The following is a 20826-nucleotide window of genomic DNA, read 5'->3' as shown; positions in this document are numbered from 1 at the left end:
GGGCATGTGGCAGCAGTGTCTATGAGGGAGGTTCCTAGGTGTGAGAAGTGTGCAGATGGGCATGAGATAAAGGAATGTGTAGTATTGGGGAAAGTAGTGGTATGTGTTAATTGTAGGGGTGCCGATGGGGCCTGGAGATCAGAAATGTCCCTTGCGAGAGAGGCAGKTTGAGGTTTCCAGGGTTAGAGTAATGCAGAAGTTGTCCTATGCTGAGGCAGTGAAGAAAGTAGAGGAAGATGGGTCAAGGGGGAGTGATCTTGAGAGGAGTTATGTGAGTAGTAGATCTGTACGAGTACAGAGGGATAGGCCAACAAGTGATATGTTTCAGTAAGATTGGATTTTTAGCATTTATAGCAATGGTTATCAACTGTACTGCAGGGATGGAACGTAAGTCCGGGAAATTGAGGATGTGGTGGCAGCTGCAGAGAGGTATTTTGGTGTGCGAGACTTGACATCAGGAGAGTTACAGGGTGTGTGAGGTGGTGGTGTCCCATCCTTTCAGGTTGTTGGCCTGAGGTAGGACTAAATAGATTTAAATAGTGTAGTAGGGTGGTGTTATTTTTACAAAAATAAAAAATGTTGTGAGTGTAGTGTTAGAATAGATGGTAGGATTTATTTATTTTTTCAAGCAAAGAATAATGGAGTTGTACTCCAGTCTAGTAGTTGGCGGTAATGCAACATATTGGATGCCAACCGCTTTTAAACCTAATCGAAGAAGAAGAACCCTGTTGCCAGTTTTTCAACCAGTCGTTCAGTAGAGCACCGGAACGAAGCCCAGGTGTCTGATTCCGTATGAAAAGTAAACAGTCTATGTCTTTGATACATTGACGTGGCTCTGGCTATTAGTTGAATAATTAAACGAGTTCAACTAGACAAATTCATGTCTCAAAGAAATGTATAGATCTATATGTGGCAGTATTATAGCTGCCTACTACCGTGCAAAGAGCACGTTATGCGTGGATGCCATAGCAATTGTTTCTCTTTTGCATGTCGGCATGACATTACCTTTTTATTTCTCCTTTGCATGGTGGCATGACATTACCTTTTTCTTTCTCTTTTGCATGGTGGCATGATCTTTTTAGTGTAAACATTAGCAACTGAGTACATCACTTTTTGGAGAGTACATGTGCATTTATCGCCAGGAAATAATTATTTAATCAGCACCATCTACTGGTAAAAAGAAAGTACGGCAGCCGTGGTCTGTCGCTTTGCATTGACGTAGAACACAAGCGTTTTCCAGCATGGCGACATCCATAGTGTAAAGCAACGGGCAAGGACCTAAACGGTAAATTAATGACATTTAAAAAAAAWTAGGTGATCTATATACATCGTCTTCTGTACGCTATCTGCCATTGCCTCCTGAAATGTAAACGCGCCGTCAATTTTGTAAATTATTTTTGATGTAAATGTATAGTATACTGTATATATATAATTACTCTCGTCTCTGCCTTCTCTTATTTGTTTAGGACCGGACTTTTCAAATGTGGGTTGTTATTCTCCATCAAAGTTCGTTGTGAAATCGAGTCACTGTCAGCATCATATGTCACTTGTCAAGTGTCACTTAGTGATTTGAAAAAGCATTGAACACTGAATGCAACATGCTGGTGTCATGAAAACACTATCTACATGGTAACAATTCAGCACACACAGTTTTACTCCACTTCGCACTGATGTTTGTTSGATTTCAGTTAGGTGGGTCTCTCCTCACACAAAGACTGGTACGGATATGTGTCACCTGCATTGGCCAGCAGGGATACAGGCAGCTCCATCCCAAAAGTAGACTCCCTACATGTACACTATACACAAGGAGCTTTGGGACTGATCCTAAGGGGGAGAACGGGAGCAAAACAACAGACAACCTCGACCCCTCACCCCAGACTCTAACCCCTATGCACACCCAGGGAAGAGGTTTGTTTGGTAAAAGGCGGCCCCTCTCACCCTTGGAGAGGATTAGCCGCCTTTTGCCTCAGGACTCCCTAGCCCCAGAATTGTTGGCACTGAGAGAGGAGGAGAACCAGGAAGTGGAACAGGGGGAACCTGATGGGGTTGGGTTTCAAAAAGACCAAAACACTTCAGCAGCCTCGGTGACTGAGACTAAGACCCACAGCTCACAAGGAGAAGTAGAAAATACAGAGTCACAGGTGCACATAGGACATGACACAGTTAGACCGAGAGAAGAAAAAGAGGAGGGTACTGTCATTGATAACACAGTACTAGAGCCAAATGGTTGCCCGATTCTCAGAGAGGTAACAAATTCTTCACAAGTGGAGGGATACGTGACTCCAATGACTCCCACCCTTCTTCCCGGGGAGCATTTACTAACTTTTGGGGAACTACTGTTGGCCGAGTACCGGAAAAAGGGCCGTGTGGAGTTTACGAAGATGTTTCAGCTGCAGGATGGGCAACGTCTCCAGAGCAGTTGGGGCACCATCGGACACAGTGACATCGTCGGCCGCCACGCAGGAGACTTCATTCGGACCATCCACGGGACACCCATCCTTATACGGCGGCCCAACCTGGAGGAATACGTGCTTTATATGAAGAGGGGGCCGGCAATCGCCTATCCAAAGGTATTGTATGTAGCAGATGCTCCTGTCTGGCACTGGAAGAKGCAGAACTTTTCCCCCCCAGAATACGTCATGCTACTGAGCAGTATCATTGTTGCTTATGGAGAGTGCATGCAGTGCTATCATCCGCCCAATGGTATAGTCTTGACCTTGTTGGCTTGGCTTGTGGAATCAAACATTACATGATTTGATATCAGAGATTATACTTTGTTAACTGCATAATACAGCTGCACAATACATACTCAGCTACAACAGGTCATTGTAGGAAAGACTTATATCCTATGAGTTTTTCTGTCTCTTTCACTTTCACACTCTTTTTCCTTCCTCTCCAGGATGCCAGTATGATGCTGATGATGATGGACGTCACAGAGGGAGACTGTGTGTTGGAGTCAGGCTCCGGGTCAGGGGCCATGTCGCTTTTCCTGTCCCGAGCTGGTTTGTATATTTATTTTATCACCTGTTTGTTATGATGAGTGAAAGTGGACAAATGCTTGTGTGGCTGGTTGTCATACAATAGAGGGGAAAGTTAAACTGCATCCATATTCTAAGCCTTCACTAGGATGAATGTGAAAGCCTTATTCTCAACCTGAATAGTCCAACATTGGCAATTTGGGGTGTCCCTGATACCCCTCATTCTTGTCTTGGTCCTGTGTGACTCAGTCGGGAAGAGCATAGCATTTGCAACGCCAGGGGTTGTGGGTTTGATTCCCGCTGGGGCCAAACAAACAGTCATGTGTGTGTATACATTTTTGTAAGTCACCTGGATGCACTCCAGGTATGCACTTTGTTGCATACACGTGTTTAGCAGATGTTATTGCGGGTTTAGCGAAATGCTTGGGTTCCTAGCTCCAACAGTGCAGTAATTATCCTACAATATACACACAAATCTAAAAGTAAAAGAATGGAATACATTTTTCTTAAGGTGAGCAATGTCAGAGAGTGTGTGTGTGTGTGTACACACACACACACACACACACACACACACACACACACACACACACACACACAGTTGAAGTTTACATACACCTTAGCCAAATACATTTAAACTCAGTTTTTCACAATTCCTGACATTTAATCCTAGTAAAAATTTCATGTCTTAGGCCAGTTAGGATCACCACTTTAGTTTAAGAATGTGAAATGTCAGAATAATAGTTGAGAGAGTGATTTATTTCAGCTTTTATTTCTTTCATCACATTCCCAGTGATTGGAATGTATTTGGTAGCATTAAATTGTTTAACTTGGGTCAAAGTTTCAGGTAGCCTTCCACAAGCTTCCCACAATAAGTTGGGTGAATTTTGGCCCATTCCTCCTGACAGAGCTGGTGTAACTGAGTCAGGTTTGTAGGACTTCTTGCTCACACACGCTTTTTCACAAATTGCCCACAAATTTTCTATAGAATTGAGGTCAGGGCTCTGTGATGGCCACTCCAATACCTTGACTTTGTTGTCCTTAAGCCATTTTGCCACAACTTTGGAAGTATGCTTGGGGTCATTGTCCATTTGGAAGACCCATTTGCGACCCAGCTTTAGCTTCCTGACTGATGTCTTGAGATGTTGCTTCAATATATCAACACAATTTTCCTGCCTCATGATGTCTATTTTGTGAAGTGCACCAGTCCCTCCTGCAAAAAAGCAACCCCACAGCATGATGCTGCCACCCCCGTGCTTCACATTTGGGATGGTGTTCTTCGGCTTGCAAGCCTCCCCCTTTTTCCTCCGAACATAAYGATGGTCATTATGGCCAAACAGTTCTATTTTTGTTTCATCAKACCAGAGGACATTTCTCCAAAAAGTACGATCTTTGTCCCCATGTSYAGTTGCAAACCGTACTCTGGCTTTTTTATGGCGGTTTTGGAGCAGTKGCTTCTTCCTTGCTGAGCGGCCTTTCAGGTTATGTCGATATAGGASTCGTTTTACTGTGGATATAGATACYTTTGTACCYGTTTCCTCCAGCATCTTSACAAGGTCYTTTGCTGWTGTTCTGGGATTGATTTGCACTTTTCRCACCAAAGTACGTWMATCTCTAGGAGACAGAAAGTGTCTCCTTCCTGAGCGGTATGACGGCTGCGTGGTCCCATGGTGTTTATACTTGCGTACTATTGTTTGTACAGAGGAGCGTGGTACCTTCAGGCGTTTGGAAATTGCTCCCAAGGATGAACCAGACTTGGGAAGGTCTACATATCTTTTTCTGAGGTCTTGGCTGATTTCTTTTGATTTTCCTGTGATGTCAAGCAAAGAGGCACTGAGTTTGAAGGTAGGCCTTAATACATCCCCAGGTACACCTCCAATTGACTCAAATGATGTCAATTAGCCTATCAGAAGCTTCTAAAGCCATGACATCATTTTCTGGAATTTTCCAAGCTGTTTAAAGGCACAGTCAACTTAGTGTATGTAAACTTCTGACCCACTGAAAATGTGATACAGTGAATTGTAAGTGAAATAATCTGTCTGTAAACAATTGTTGGAAWAATTACTTGTCATGCACAAAGTAGATGTCCTACCCGACTTGCCAAAGCTATAGTTTGTTAACAAGTAATTTGTGGAGTGATTGAAAAACAATGTTTTGATGACTCCAACCTAAGTGTATGTAAACTTCCGACTACAATTGTGTGTGTATATATATATATATATGGACACACCTACTCATTCAAGGGTTTTTCTTTCTTCTACAATGTAGAAAATAGTAAAACAAATTATGAAATAACACATATGGAATCATGTAGTAACCAAAAAAGCTTCACCTGCAATGCTTTTCCAACAGTCTTGAAGGAATTCCCACATGCTGAGCACTTGTTGGATGCTTTTCCTTCACTCTGCAGTCCAACTCATCCCCAACCATCTCAATTGGGTTGAGGTTGGGTGATTGTGGAAGCCAGGTCATTTGATGCAGCACCATCACTCTCCTCCTTGGTTATATAGCCCTTACACAGCCTGGAGGTGTGTTTTGAGTCATTGTCCTGTAGAAAAACAAATGATAGTCTCACTAATCGCAAACCAGGTGGGAGTGCGTATCACTGCAGAATGCTGTGGTAGCCATGTTGGTTAAGTGTGCCTTGAATTCTAAATAAATGGCTGACATTGTCACCAGCAAAGCACCTCCACACCATCACACCTCCTCCATGCTTCATGGTGGGAACCACACATGCAGAGATCATCCGTTCACCTACTCTGCATCTCACCAAAAGTCTCACGTTTGAACTCACCAGACCAAAAGGACAGACTTCCACCGGTCTAATGTCCATTGGTCATGTTTCTTGGCCCAAGCAAGTCTCTACTTCTTATTGGTGTCCTTTAGTAGTGGTTTCTTTGCAGCTATTCGACCATGAAGGCTTGATTCACAAAGTCTCCTCTGAACAGTTGATATTGAGATGTGACTGTTACTTGGTATTTTATTTGGATCCCCATTGGCTGATGGAATGGAGTTCCATGCAATAATGGCTCTAAATAATACTGTACTCTTTCTTGAATTTGTTCTTGATTTGGGGACTGTAAAAAGACCCCTGGTGGCATGTCTGGTGGGGTAAGTGTGTGTGTCAGAGCTGTGTGTAAGTTGACTATGCAAACAATTAGGAATTTTCAACACATTAATGTTTCTTATGAGAAGAAGTGATGCAGTCAGTCTCTCATCAACTCTTAGCCAAGAGAGACTGGCATGCATAGTATTTATATCAGTCCTCTGATTACAATGAAGAGCAAGCAGTGCTGGAACTGCTGGGCCAGCTGCAGCTTAACTAGGTCTTTCCTTGCAGCACTGGACCACACTCTGTGAAGCTTTTGTTTGGGCTGCAATCTGAGGTGCAGTTAACTCTAATAAACTTATCCTCTGCAGCAGAGGTATCTCTGGGTCTTCCATTCCTGGGCCGGTCCTCATGAGAGCCAGTTTCATCATAGTGCTTGATGGTTTTCGCAACTGCTTTTGAAGAAACCTTCAAAGTTTTTGACATTTTCTGGATTGACTGACCTTAATGTCTTAAAGTTGATGAGTTCTGACTAAAAACTTGAAATATTGTTAATTATCAGGTATCCTATTGAAATATTGAGTGCCATAGTCTGGTTTCTACACCAGGAGTTAATGGTTATCTGTAGGAGGAATGTATATGGTGGAGGCAGTTAAGCTTGGAAAGTACTGAGTAAAGGAAAGGTAATCACATGTTGGCAGGCACTGATAAGGATGGCGAGATGTGGTTTAGTGAGGAATGGGGGATGAGGTCAGGTCAAATCAAATCAAATTTTATTTGTCACTTACACATGGTTAGCAGATGTTAATGCGAGTGTAGCGAAATGCTTGTGCTTCTAGTTCCGACAATGCAGTAATAACCAACAAGTAATCTAACCTAACAATTCCCAACAAAAACTACTACCTTATACACACAAGTGTAAAGGGATAAAGAATATTGTACATAAAGATATATGAATGAGTGATGGTACAGAACGGCATAGGCAAGATGCAGTAGATGGTATAGAGTACAGTATATACATATGAGATGAGTAATGTAGGGTATGTAAACATAAAGTGGGCATAGTTTAAAGTGGCTTGTGATACATGTATTACATAAAGATGGCAAGATGCAGTAGATGATATTAGAGTACAGTATATACATATACGTATGAGATGAGTAATGTAGGGTATGTAAACATTATTATTAAGTGGCATAGTTTAAAGTGGCTAGTTGTACATTTTTACATAATTTTCCATCAATTCCCATTATTAAAGTGGCTGGAGTTGAGTCAGTATGTTGGCAGCGGCCACTAAATGTTATGGGTGGCTGTTTAACAGGTCTGATGGCCTTGAGATAGAAGCTGTTTTTCAGTCTCTCGTCCCTGCTTTGATGCACCTGTACTGACCTTCGCCTTCTGGATGATAGCGGGTGAACAGGCAGTGGCTTGGTGTTTGTTGTCCTTGATGATCTTTATGGCCTTCCTGTGACATCGGGTGGTGTAGGTGTCCTGGATGGCAGGTAGTTTGCCCCGGTGATTGCGTGTGCAGACCTCACTACCCTCTGGAGAGCCTTACGGTGTGGGCGGAGCAGTTGCCGTACCAGGCGGTGATACAGCCCGACAGGATGCTCTCGATTGTGCATCTGTAGAAGTTTGTGAGTGCTTTTGGTGACAAGCCGAATTCTTTAGCCTCCTGAGGTTGAAGAGGCGCTGCTGCGCCTTCTTCACAACGCTGTCTGTGTGGGTGGACCAATTCAGTTTGTCCGTGATGTGTACCCCGAGGAAACTTAAAACTTTCACCTTCTCCACTACTGTCCCGTCGATGTGGATAGGGGGTGCTCCTCTGCTGTTTCCTGAAGTCCGCAATCATCTCCTTTGTTTTTTGACGTTGAGTGTGAGGTTATTTTCCTGACACCACACTCCGGGCCTCACCTCCTCCCTGTAGCCGGACTCGTCATTGTTGGTAATCAATGCCTACCACTGTAGTGTCGTCCGCAAACTTGATGATTGAGTTGGAGGCGTGCATGCCACGCAGTCGTGGGTGAACAGGGAGTACAGGAGAGGGCTCAGAACGCACCCTTGTGGGGCCCCAGTGTTGAGGATCAGCGGGGTGGAGATGTTGTTACCTACCCTCACCACCTGGGGGCGGCCGTCAGGAAGTCCAGGACCCAGTTGCACAGGGCGGGGTCGAGATCCAGGGTCTCGAGCTTTGATGACGAGTTTGGAGGGTACTATTGGTGTTAAATGCTGAGCTGTAGTCGATGAACAGCATTCTCACATAGGTATTCCTCTTGTCCAGATGGGTTAGGGCAGTGTGCAGTGTGGTTGCGATTGCGTCGTCTGTGGACCTATTGGGTCGGTAAGGCAAATTGGAGTGGGTCTAGGGTGTCAGGTAGGGTGGAGGTGATATGGTCCTTGACTAGTCTCTCAAAGCACTTCATGATGACGGAACGTGAGTGCTACGGCGGTTAGTCGTTTAGCTCAGTTACCTTAGCTTTCTTGGGAACAGGGAACAATGGTGGCCCTCTTGAAGCATGTGGGAACAGCAGACTGGGATAAGGATTGATTGAATATGTCCTTAAACACACCAGCCAGCTGGTCTACGCATGCTCTGAGGACGCGGCTGGGAATGCCGTCTGGGCCTGCAGCCTTGCGAGGGTTAAACACGTTTAAATGTTTTACTCACCTCGGCTGCAGTGAAGGAGAGCCCGCAGGTTTTGGTAGCGGGCCGTGTCAGTGGCACTGTATTGTCCTCAAAGCGAGCAAAAAAGTTATTTTGTCTGTCTGGGAGCAAGACATCCTGGTCCGCGATGGGGCTGGTTTTCTTTTTGTAATCCGTGATTGACTGTAGACCCTGCCACATACCTCTTGTGTCTGAGCTGTTGAATTGCGACTCTATTTTGTCTCTATACTGGGACTTAGCTTGTTTGATTGCCTTGCGGAGAGAATAGCTACACTGTTTGTATTCGGTCATGTTTCCGGTCACCTTGCCCTGGTTAAAAGCAGTGGTTCGCGCTTTCAGTTTCATGCGAATGCTGCCATCAATCCACGGTTTCTGGTTTGGGAATGTTTTAATCGTTGCTGTGGGTACGACATCGTCAATGCACTTTCTAATGAACTCGCTCGATGGCTTTCAGATAGAAGCTGTTTTTCAGTCTCTCGGTCCCAGCTTTGATGGACCTGTATTGACCTCGTCTTCTGGATGATAGCGGGTGAACAGGCTGTGGCTCGGGTTGCTGAGGTCCTTGATGATCTTCTTAGCCTTCCTGTGACATAGGGTGCTGTAGATGTCCTGAAGGGCAGTGTCCTCCCTGTGATTCATTGGGCTGACTGCACCACCCTCTGGAGAGCCCTGCGGACGGTGCAGTTGCCGTACCAGGCGGTGATGCAGCYTGACAGGATGCTCTCAATGGTGCATTTGTAAAGGTTTGACGGGCCAAGCCAAATTTCTTCAGCCTCCTGAGGTTGAAGAGGCACTGTTGCGCCTTCTTCACCACACTGTCTGTGTTGGTGCACCATTTTACATTGTCYGTGTATGCCAAGGAACTTGAAACTTTTCACCTTCTCCGCTATGGCCCCGTCGATATGGATGGGGACGTGCTCCCTCTGCTGTCTCCTGAAGTCCACGATCAGCTCCTTTTTGTTTTATTGACGTTGAAGGAGTGGTTATTTTCCTGCATTGATTGCATTTAATAAAAACATGAGACATTATAATCAGAAGATACTATTAACATGTACATTTTATTGCTAACAGAATAAATAGCAGAATAACTGCAGAATAAATAATGCTATAATTGAAAAGTGTACACCCAAGGTAAGCTACTGCCCCTTTAAGAGCTAAAATAGATTGTGTACTCTGTGATTCTCACCAAATAGGTTGTCTTCTCACACTATTCAAACTCTACAATCAATAAATAGCTTAGGAAGCTACCTTAGCCTATAGATCACATATTGCAAACCAATAATCTTAACTAAAAACTCCACAAATGTTTTTGACAATTGGTAATCAATATCCAAGAACAGCACATTTTCCAGCTAACCTGCACATCATCATCTTCTCTCTTTTGTGGCACCAATATGAGGATGTTGCAGTAGTCTAGTGTGTGATGCAGGAATAATGACAAGCAAACCTGGGGAGCTTTGAGTTCACATTGCCCTAAAAAAAGGGAACCAGACGCGGAATTCAAGCGAACCGAACTCAGACCACCTCTCGAGATGGTCTCCGTTTGGTTCACTTCAGGGGCTCTTTTGAGTGGTCTGAGTTACTTTGGAGTGTTCACACTGCACAAAAAATTCAGCGAACCGCACTGAGTTGACAAAAATTGGTTGAAAGGGACCAAGTGTGAAAACACCCTAAAAGTGTCTGCTTAAAGGCATGTATTATTATCATTGTTCTCCCCAGTGGGCTCCAAGGGCAGCGTTATGAGTGTGGAAATCAGGGAGGACCACCACAGACGAGCCGCGCTCAACTACAACCGCTGGCGTTCCTCCTGGATCCTGCGGCGAGGAGAGGAATGGCCCGACAACGTCCAGTTTCATATCTCTGACCTGCAGGGGGCATCCTTGCTCCTCGCCGGGCGAGGGTTTCACTCTGTAAGGATATGTATTTTTTGCTTGTAATTGAGTGCATGTCACTTATAGTTTTTATTGAGCAATTCTGTATACTGGTGTATTTTTGTATAATAGTTATTTTTGCAGTGCAAGGCAAATCACCTTGGAAATCTTATAATTTATGATAGGACATACAGAGAAATAGAGGGGCAGAAGTAGGGTCCCTACTCCTGGGGGCAAAGACTGAGTGGCCGAGACAGGGCTTGAACCCTCGTCACCATGGGTATGCGTGGTCACGATTCGGAGCATTACTGCTGCACCAGATTCCGGCACTAATCATGGTTTTCAGCCCAGGAGTTGAATCTGTGTCTGGGAAACCATCCCTTGACCAGTCACTTGAAAGACTAACCTTCAGAAACGTGTGTGTGTGTTTCAGATTGCTCTGGATATGGTAAACCCACAATTGGTTTTGCCCACTGTGACTCCACATCTCCATCCCGGAGCAGTTTGTGCTGTCTACCTAGCCAAGTGAGTAACCTCGACCTGTCCATAAACAACCCCTAGCCCATACCCCATAAACACTGCATACACCTGTCCAATCCTCTCAGATCTCCAGAGGTTATTTCTGGACAGGGCCCTCATTTCCTCATATACTTTGCTTTCAAGTGTGTTTTCCATTTTTTGAGGTTCTTTACGTGTCTCCTTCACTCTCCTGTTTGATTCAGTATAACGCAGGTCATTGATCTACTGGAGGGCCTCCGATGCGCTGCCCTCCCCCTGCTGTGTGAACGCATCATCGAAGTGCAGCTCAGGGATTGGCTGTTGGCTCCGGCAATCCAGAAAGATGGGAGGTTCTGCCGCAGGAAAGCTCCTCCCTCAGCGAGAGACCAGGAGGAAGGGGAGAATAGCAAGTCGAATGAAGAAAAAGGTGATTTCTTGTTCAAATCATCTGGTCACATGGGTTACCTTGGATGTCATAATGTCTGTCTAAACTAAAGGCAATTATAATATCCTGCTGCTTTTGCATTATATGATTCCCTTATACAGAAATGTGTTATTCTGACCCCGTCTTTCACATGGCACATGATCACTGACATTTTCAAAATAAAAGTCCTCTATTTAGTAATATTATGTGTTACTCTTTCAGAATACACAAGCAGTCCGGAACCCGCACCATTTGGGAGTGTCCCTTACATTGCTCGACCTCACCCGGAACAAGCTAGCCACACAGGTTAGTGTCAATAACCACGTTTTTATGCAAGTTAAGTCATATCGAATGACAGGTGTGACGTCGACAGTCATTTAGCTGAGTATACTGGACTACCTTTAATGGTGGTTAAGTGATAAGCTTGATGCAAATTTCCAATAAATATCAAGGTTATTATTTGAATGCTAATTACATGATCAATGCATGGCTGCCAATTATTAAATAGAAAATATTGCTCTCATCCATATCATCATAACCTACCCTGTCCACTTTACCAGCAGAGCATGCGCCAAAACCAGATTGGGCAAGTTTGATATTTATCTATAGTTTGTGTGACAACCATCGGTAGAGTGGAAAATACGTCATCATGCACAGCCTTAAGTCGGTTTGATGGAAAAAGCGCATATTTGATCAGATTAGCATGAAACCTAGCTAATGACACCACTGAAAGTGCAACGTAGCCTATTCGATGTGGGGTCCGTTGAGATAGAAATGATTTTCTGCCATGGAGAATTGGGCAGCTTTACATTCAGAATAATTATCTCTGAATACATCCATGGTATTGTGTTGTTCACTGTGACATTTTGTCCTTTCAGCATTCCTGGTGAAACTGAGGAAGAGTCAGGGGTAGCTAGCCTCCTTCCTCGCATTTGAAGACTCATCAGAGGAGCGATTGGATGTATTATATTAATAAATGTGAGTTGCCTTGTCTGAGAACATTTAGAGTGATTTGGTACTGCAGAGGAAAATGTAGTAGTTGCCCTAGAATCAGTCTATATATAGCAATTCACACGGCATGACATGTCAAATATAAAGACTCAATAAAACAAACTAAGGGGGACATAAGAAGCCTTTATTGTAAGGCCATTAGACTGGCACGTCAGTATCACAGAACATACCCACTGTAACCCCATTGACCAATAAAGCTTTCACTCATGGATCAAATGCTGTACATATCCTTCCAGCTGATTTATATTTAAGGAATTAGTCAACAGTTCCCGCCGCAAATCCATTACAGGATCCACCCAATGTGCAAGACCTTGAAGTGCTATAGCAAATAAATAAGTGTTTTGAGGGATTAATCAGTTCTGTTAAATGAAGCGTGTCCACCTTTAAGGAATAATAGCAAAGACGTTGACTACACAGATGCCCCGAGAGTTTGACTTAAGTCATTGTACAGGTTTTGTATATAAAAAGTATACACAGAACAAAGTGAAGCAAATGTTTTAACTGAAATGTTTCACATTTCATGACGTGTCAGGACAGTTGAGGGAAATGTTACATGCCTTTATATAAAGTTAAACCCTGATCAAAGAAGCCCTGAACCAATTCCTAACTTGATAAATGAGACAAAACTACACTCAAGTTTGAGTAACACCTACAAGTTAGTTACACAAATCCTCAAGATAGGATTTAGTCCCCTGTGGATGCTAGTTTCCATTTAAACCACCTAATCGAGGTAGAGCAGTAAATTGCCATTCTATAGATGTTATGAAAACTAAATATATGCTTCACAGAATGAAAAGCACAAGTAGGGTATCAGTGCATCACAGGACCAGGGTTGGGAAATGTAGTCCTGAGTTGGTTTTTGTAGTACTATTCTACTCCTCGTTGATCCAGTCCATAGACGGGTCGTGTCCTGCTCCACAATAAGACTCGTTCCCTGACGAAACACATTCAAATTGTTAGCTAAGACATGAGTGTTGTTAAAGGAGCAAGATAATATCTTGAGGGTCTAACAAACCTTTGCTGGGTGTTTTACTTCAGAACATAAGTTAGAAATTGATTCAGAAAAACTTGGCTGCTGTCACTCTACATTGATTCTATTTTAATGTAAATTCAAGCAAGCCGTGCCAATCAATATGTAGTCATCCTTTTGCTTCCAAATTATGATTAAGAAATTAACCATAGCACAGCTGTCCTGTAACCAACGCCTGCACTCACTTGGGGCCTCCTCTGTGCAGCAGCAGGGTCGCTGGGCCTTGGTTTGGACCTTGGTCTTTCTTTGGCCCGGTCTGCGGGAGGATGAAGCCTGGGACCTGGGTGGAGTAGTCTCCAGGGAGAGGGCCAGGGCAAATGGTAGCGGGGAGGGGGTAAGGGAGGTTGAGGATCCAGAGGCCGAGGAGGAAGAGAGGCCCAGGCCGGAGCTCTTGGCGCAGAGGGCACAGGGGGCGGGGGAGGCGGAGGGCCCACGGGGCATGTGGACCTTCTCCCGGTCGCCAATGTAGAACCGCTGAGCGCCGCTGTGGTGCTCTGCGCGCTCCCGCTGCCAGATGAAGTGGGTAGGCACGATGGCCATCACCTGGAAGGAGGGCGTGTACACATTGACAAGGATAAATAAACATGGTTAAAGACGCAGCCAATTCAAGAGGAGAGATGGTACATTTTGTATTGTCAGAGTTCATAGATAAATTTACATTGCGCCTGACAATAGCAGTAAGACACAGGAACGAATCCTAGTAACTTGACATCCATGTGGGTATCTCAAATGTTGGCCCAAATCTGACTGACAGCATGCTTGAGGTATGCACTGATGTGTCAAGTTAGAATTCCATCCAGGTCAAGAGAAAGCGGAAGACCTACACCTATTCCATAATTTCATGTAATGGTTTTATATACCTACCTCTTCGCAGCAGCGGCGGCTGACGGCAGCCCGGTACTCGATGCGAGCCCACAGCTTGTCCCGCTGCTTGAGAAAGCGAGGGAAGTGCTTCCTCCAGGTCTTGCCAAGCGCCCATGGGAAGATCTCGTACTTGCTCTCCTCCTCGTCCTCCTCCATGGTGTTGGCTAGGTATCTGAAAAGAAAAAAGTGGCATGAGATATCAAAAATAGGATTCCTAGCGTTTTGTTGCCAGTTGTACAATTAATTCTCTCCCTCTTTTTGGGGGGGGGGGATAAGTAGCTCTACAATTAAAGTAGCTCTACAATTATTATTACAAATTATTATTACAAAAGGTTGTTTGTCAAAGTCCGCACCGGCCCATTCGATTCCATTCTCAACAAGTGATACATTTAGGACTTGTAGACTGATACAAATGCATCTATTGAAAGTTACTCAGATGTTCAGAATACAGCGAGTCAACTATTTCAGAGTAGTAGATTCACAGAACTTACAGTGCAATGAAAAAGTTTGTTCTGTTGTGCTCGCCAATACTGAAGCGAGCCCTCTTGAAGTAGACAAACGCCATGGCTAGAAGGTACTGAAATAGGGAAGAGCGGTTGAATTGAAATGAGTTTATGCATCATCATGGCTTGTATACAGGGATGGGCATTTGCCTTTTTTTTTTCTGTTCAAATACTCAATTGTTTTCAGAGTACTTGAATAAAAACATTTTTAGAACAAGTCCCGCACTGGGGGAAAAAAATGCACATTCATCTACAGTATTAGTCAAAAGTTGGGACATGCCTCCTCATCAAGGTTTTTATTTTTTACTATTTTCTACATTGTAGAATAATAGTTAAGACAAACTATGAAATAACACAATGGAATCATGTAGTAACCAAAAAAGTTAAATAAATCAAAATATACGTTATATTTGAGATTCTTCAAAGTAGCCACCCTTTGCCTTCACAGCTTTGCGCGTTCTCTCAACCAGCTTCACTTGGAATGCTTTTCCAACAGTCTTGAAGAAGTTTCCGGATTGACTGACCATGTCAAAGTCATGATGGACTGTCGTTTCTCTTTGCTCATTTGAGCTGTTCTTGCCATAATATGGACTTGGTCTTTTACCAAATAGGGCTATCTTCTGTATACCACCCAAAACCTTGTCACAACACAACTGATTGACTCAAACGCATTAAGAAGCTGGTTGAGAGAATGCCAAGTGTGCAAAGCTGTCATCAAGGCCAAGGGTGGATACTTTGTAAAATATATTTGTTTAACACTTATTTACTACGTGATTCAATATGTGATATTTCATAGTTTTGATGTCTTCACTATTATTCTACAGTTGTGGCAAAAAGTTGAGAATGACACAAATATTCATTTTCACAAAGTCTGCTGTTTCAGTTTGTATGATGGCAATCTGCATATACTCCAGAATGTTATTTAGAGTGATCAGATGAATTGCAATGTCTCTCTTTGCCATGCAAATGAACTGAATCCCCAAAAAACATTTCCACTGCATTTCAGCCCTGCCACAAAAGGACCAGCTGACATTTACATTTACATTTTACATTTTACATTTAAGTCATTTAGCAGACGCTCTTATCCAGAGCGACTTACAAATTGGAAAGTTCATACATATTCATCCTGGTCCCCCCGTGGGGAATGAACCCACAACCCTGGCGTTGCAAGCGCCATGCTCTACCAACTGAGCCACACGGGACCGTGTGTCACGGGACCGTGACACACGGTCCTCGTTAACACGGGACCGTGTTAACGAGAGAATCACATGTCAGTGATTCTCTCGTTAACACAAGTGTGAGTGTTGACGAGGACAAGGCTGGAGATCACTCTGTCATGCTGATTGAGTTCGAATAACAGACTGGAAGCTTCAAAAGGAGGGTGGTGCTTGGAATCATTGTTCATCCGGTAAAAAGCTTGTCCGGAGAAGACAAGGTGAGCGCTACCATCAGTCCTGTGTCATGCCAACAGTAAAGCATCCTGAGACCGTTCATGTGTGGGGTTGCTTCTCAGCCAAGGGAGTAGGCTCACTCACAATTTTGCCTAAGAACACAGCCATGAATAAAGAATGGTACCAACACATCCTCCGAGAGCAACTTCTCCCAACCATCCAGGAACAGTTTGGTGACGAACAATGCCTTTTCCAGCATGATGGAGCACCTTGCCATAAGGCAAAAGTGATAACTAAGTGGCTCGGGGAACAAAACATAGATATTTTGGGTCCATGGCCAGGAAACTCCCCAGACCTTAATCCCATTGAGAACTTGTGGTCAATCCTCAAGAGGCGGGTGGACAAACAAAAACCCACAAATTCTGACAAACTCCAAGCATTGATTATGCAAGAATGGGCTGCCATCAGTCAGGATGTGGCCCAGAAGTTAATTGACAGCATGCCAGTGCAGATTGCAGTGGTCTTGAAAAAGAAGGGTCAACACTGTAAATATTGACTCTTTGCATCAACTTCATGGAATTGTCAATAAAAGCCTTTGACGCTTGTAATTATGCTTGTAATGCTTGTAATTATACTTCAGTATTCCATAGTAACATCTGACAAAAATATCTAAAGACACTGAGGCAGCAGACTTTGAAAATTGTTTTTCTCAAAACTTTTGGCCACGATTGTACAATATAGAAAATAGTAAAAATAAAGAAAAACCCTTGGAGTAGGTGTGTCCAAACTTTTGACTGGTACTGTATATGCAAACCATGCGCAACAATGCATCATGTATCACCATTATGAATCCTATTTGCAGAATTATAATTCAGTCAAATAAAAACAAGTGCCATTTTAAGATTAATTTATTGAAACCGCAAAATCAACTGGTTACATTATATCGTGGAACACAATCTTCAAAAAGGTAGTAACATCAGTCGCACATGCTTTTAGAAGCCTATGGCTGTGCAATGGCAGAGCCTTGTTTTGTTAATTTAGCAGACATGATGCTCTTTTTTCCCGAGCCCTTACTACAGTCAAGATCCCTATTTTATAGTAAAAAAAAACATGTAATATAACAGAATAAAATAGTGCGAAGTGATGCGCATCTCAAATAGTTCTCTCAATTAGTGATCATGTGAAACTGGGCTCAATATGGCAAGTCGAAATAAAAAATGTTCAGGGTTACAAACCAAAATCTGTCTTGTTTTTGATTTAGTTCATTCTGCCGGTTCTTAGAAATTTTCGAAATGGATTAACAATACCACATTGAACACACTTCATGGGAATGAATTAGTCATGGCATCTGTTTGGTGAGTAGGCCTAATGATTCTGATGAAAATACGCTGTCTTTATCAAACAGATGATTTTCCATATTGTCAGTGTGGAACCTGTCTATGTTTAGGGGGGTTATAGCCTAGGCTAACCAATTCTAAAATGGCACTAGCAGTTCGCAAAAGTAGGGTCGTCACTAGTTACCATAGCCMCAAAGTCAAACCCTGCCTATTTCTACAATTTATCTTCTTTAAAACCTAACCACACTGCTAACCTTATGCCTAACATTAAGAACAAAAAGCTAATTTTTGTTTTCAGAAATGTCTTCAATATAGCCACGTTTGACTTTGTGGCAACTAGTGACGGACGCAATTAGTTCAAAACAATTAGTCCAAAACTGCAGCTAATTGTTGGAAAACATTTCCCTACTTCAGTCAACCAGTCTATTTTGAATTTGTGATAAAACTAATCATTTGGCAAGGAATGTAGCTTGTGTATCCCATCAGTTAGATACGTTTTTATAGGCATTTATTTCTATAGGCCTAAAGGGTCTACAGGGAAGGGAATTTAGGAAGAACTGATGCTTGGCTTGGTTCCTTTTTGTTGTCATGCAAATGCACATGTACAAATGGAACACTAGATTACGAGAAAATTAACGTGGTCTTCAAGACAAAATGTTGACCAAATAGATTTACAGGATTTGATTTTTTTTTAAATCTCTGGTAAAAGAAAGTTTTGATGTCCGTTCGAGTACTCATGTCCATCCGTAGTTGTATATGTTAATCACTACACAAATGAAATTGGTACCCTCCAAAGCAATGCTTTTCACCTTGTCTGTGACTTTGCAACAGCAGTCCATCCACAGAAAGTCTTGTATCAAATCGTCATCTGTAACCAAATAAAATTGCATGAGAAACCGACTGCTCATTGTCTCTAATCTGAGATGTGCCAAGCCTCAATAAAACAAACAAATTGTTGAGTGGGCTCTATCAACTTTTAACAAACAACCTCAGATATTATGACTGGTGTAAGTGGACTGTTCTCTTTGGCTCACCAAAAAGTCTGAAGAAGGCTGCCATCTCGTCTCGTTGAATGACAAGCGTCGGGCCCCATATGATTTTKCCCTTTGCGGCCTCGACATGACTTTGGCTGGGTTGACTCTTGCCCGGAGGCCCCTGGGCCACTTGCAGGTTGGGTCTCTTCAGCCTCAGGCCTCTTTTGATCTGGAGGGTGTGTGCTGTGTTGGGTTTGATTCTCACCGTGACTGAGGGGGGTGTCTGACACCAGCTGTGTGTGTGTGTCATCATGCTGCTGATTTGTTCATGAATGGTCACTAGTGAAATGTTTTCTGAGGGAGTGTTCCTGACCTGGTAGTGACATAAGTAGTGTGAGAGAAATTAATGACTGGCAACAATGTGATACAATTCTATTTTGACATGTTTTAGTAGCTAGTTGGACGTAGATAAATTAGTTAAGAACCAACTTGCTTTGAAACTAGTTACGCTCGAGAAATGCTAGCGAGTTAGAAGGTCAGCAAGCAGACATTCATTTTGTAGCTAACTGGCTAGCAACATAAGCAACTACGTTACAGCACAGCTAGTTAGCCGGCTACGTTGGCTAACGACAGAAGCGGTCACTTCGGCTGGCTATGACAGGAGACGGCAGCCAAATGTCTATGGGGGACAACCACACAATTAATTTTGTTGACTTACAAATATGTTGGTCTACAGATGAAGTAGCCATGTCTTACCTTTGCTTAGAACAGATAGTAGTGTGGTCTCAGAGTCAGACGTGGTAATCAAGACTTGAAGAAATCTGAAACGTTTCCTCAGATCGTCCTATGCTACAGTAACTAACTGGCTAACTTACGTTAGCTGCTATGTTGTTGTGACAGGGCAAAGAAATCAGTTGTTATTCGTTGTAAAAGTGTATCACCTGGGTAATTGGTATGTGTATGGTTATTTCAGTAAACAATTATTAAATGAGGGGGAAACTGTCAATGGTGAAATGAAAGGTGTCTCCTCGTGCTCTCTCACACAGGTGCGGACGACTAACTGCTTGACGGGAGCGCGCTTGAAGACAAGTATAAAAATGGAACTGATTTTTATCAGAACCGCGCAATGTCGTTTACAGACGGGCAATTGAACAGGGAGAAAACCCGCCTACGATGTGTAGAGACCTAARGTTAATCCCAAATCGCCTCCTTCAATTTCACCTCGGACCTCCATTAGTGCGCCTCCGCCATATGCACAAATGTCCCAAAACTGGGGGCTTGAACATTGTGTAGGGATAATTAATCACTTCAAAGTGGTATCCATTCATATTTTTTTAAGTTTGCGCAATTTCACACAAAGTAATGGAGAGACGTGCATAATTATGATCAACCTGTATTTGTTTGTGTTTAATATCGAGGCTTGACACGTAACGTGAAGTAACTCGAGTCCCAAATGAAATGTTTAAAATATCAGGGTGAATTTTCTCATTTGAATTGAATGCTCGTTTTATAATTTAAATGTGGAACATGAATTGCATCATTCAAGTCACAAGTGTGTCCCACTGAAGTATAATAAGAACGGTGTGCCCCTGAAATGTATCTTTTTTTGTTGTTGTTGTAGGCTACAGGTAGGGATTAGGGATGCAAGCAGAGGATGCTGATGAAGTAGGCCTATAACAATAAGTAAAAAATTGTTAGCCCAACTAAGTAATCATTAAAGATTTGCATGATCTCAATTATAMTTATGTCTCTGCATGACATTGAACATTTGTTATAACCTACAATTATTATAGTCTTTGAAGCCAAAAACAGGACATGTATTTTGGGGTAATGCTCTAAATATCAAGTTGTTCAGTTGTGTTTATTTTCATAACAATATATGAAACCAAAATTGCACTAGTTTACTGAAAAAATATAAATTAGGCCTACAACTATCACAGCCAGGGGCACATTGGCCATTTGGCAATTCTGGTAAATTACAGATGGGCTGGACCATTTTTTGTGTTGGGTGGGCTGGTGGAAATTGAAACACACAAAATTGTAAAAAATTAAATAAAACAATGAAAAAGGTGAAATTGTCGGTGGTCCAAGGGTAAGATAATTGTAAAAGATTTTTGCACAATTTTGCTGTTATAGTAATCTGTAATGCGGTGGCGTCAGTTCAGCTAAACCTAGGGTATGGCAAAATCTCAACAATTATTTTTGGAGAACAGCAAAAACAAACAAAAATTACATG

The 20826-nt window shown here is 42.9% G+C and overlaps 2 protein-coding genes across 4 annotated transcripts; one reads left to right on the top strand and one right to left on the bottom strand.

The window, feature by feature from the left end:
* The first annotated feature begins 730 nt into the window (after positions 1-730).
* Positions 731-15921, top strand: trmt61b (tRNA methyltransferase 61B). Of its 3 annotated transcripts, XR_002877963.3 has the most exons (9): positions 731-1285; positions 1467-2570; positions 2900-3002; positions 10407-10597; positions 10992-11083; positions 11281-11483; positions 11703-11786; positions 12359-12458; positions 15895-15921. XR_002877963.3 is itself a non-coding variant. In XM_023995126.2 (8 exons), exons 2-8 carry the CDS (start codon positions 1671-1673, stop codon positions 12391-12393), a joined length of 1608 nt encoding a protein of 535 aa, XP_023850894.1. In that variant the 5' UTR covers positions 731-1285; positions 1467-1670; the 3' UTR covers positions 12394-12707. The 3 variants fall into 3 exon arrangements, 2 of the variants coding, with proteins under 2 accessions (XP_023850894.1, XP_070301415.1); XM_023995126.2 differs by lacking the exon at positions 15895-15921 and having other exon boundaries at positions 12359-12707; XM_070445314.1 differs by lacking the exon at positions 15895-15921 and having other exon boundaries at positions 780-799; positions 12359-12707.
* Positions 12601-19826, bottom strand: spdya (speedy/RINGO cell cycle regulator family member A). The gene is made up of 7 exons (XM_023995128.2): positions 19347-19826; positions 18651-18963; positions 18426-18484; positions 14877-14962; positions 14386-14557; positions 13707-14064; positions 12601-13425 (listed from the first exon to the last, which is right to left on the bottom strand). Exons 2-7 carry the CDS (start codon positions 18901-18903, stop codon positions 13364-13366), a joined length of 990 nt encoding a protein of 329 aa, XP_023850896.1. The 5' UTR covers positions 18904-18963; positions 19347-19826; the 3' UTR covers positions 12601-13363.
* Positions 19827-20826: the final 1000 nt, after the last annotated feature.

This window comes from Salvelinus sp. IW2-2015, linkage group LG10, assembly GCF_002910315.2.
Source record: "Salvelinus sp. IW2-2015 linkage group LG10, ASM291031v2, whole genome shotgun sequence".
Taxonomy (NCBI): Eukaryota; Metazoa; Chordata; class Actinopteri; order Salmoniformes; family Salmonidae; genus Salvelinus; species Salvelinus sp. IW2-2015.
Note: the sequence above shows the minus strand (reverse complement) of the source record. Positions and strands in the feature narration are given on the sequence as shown.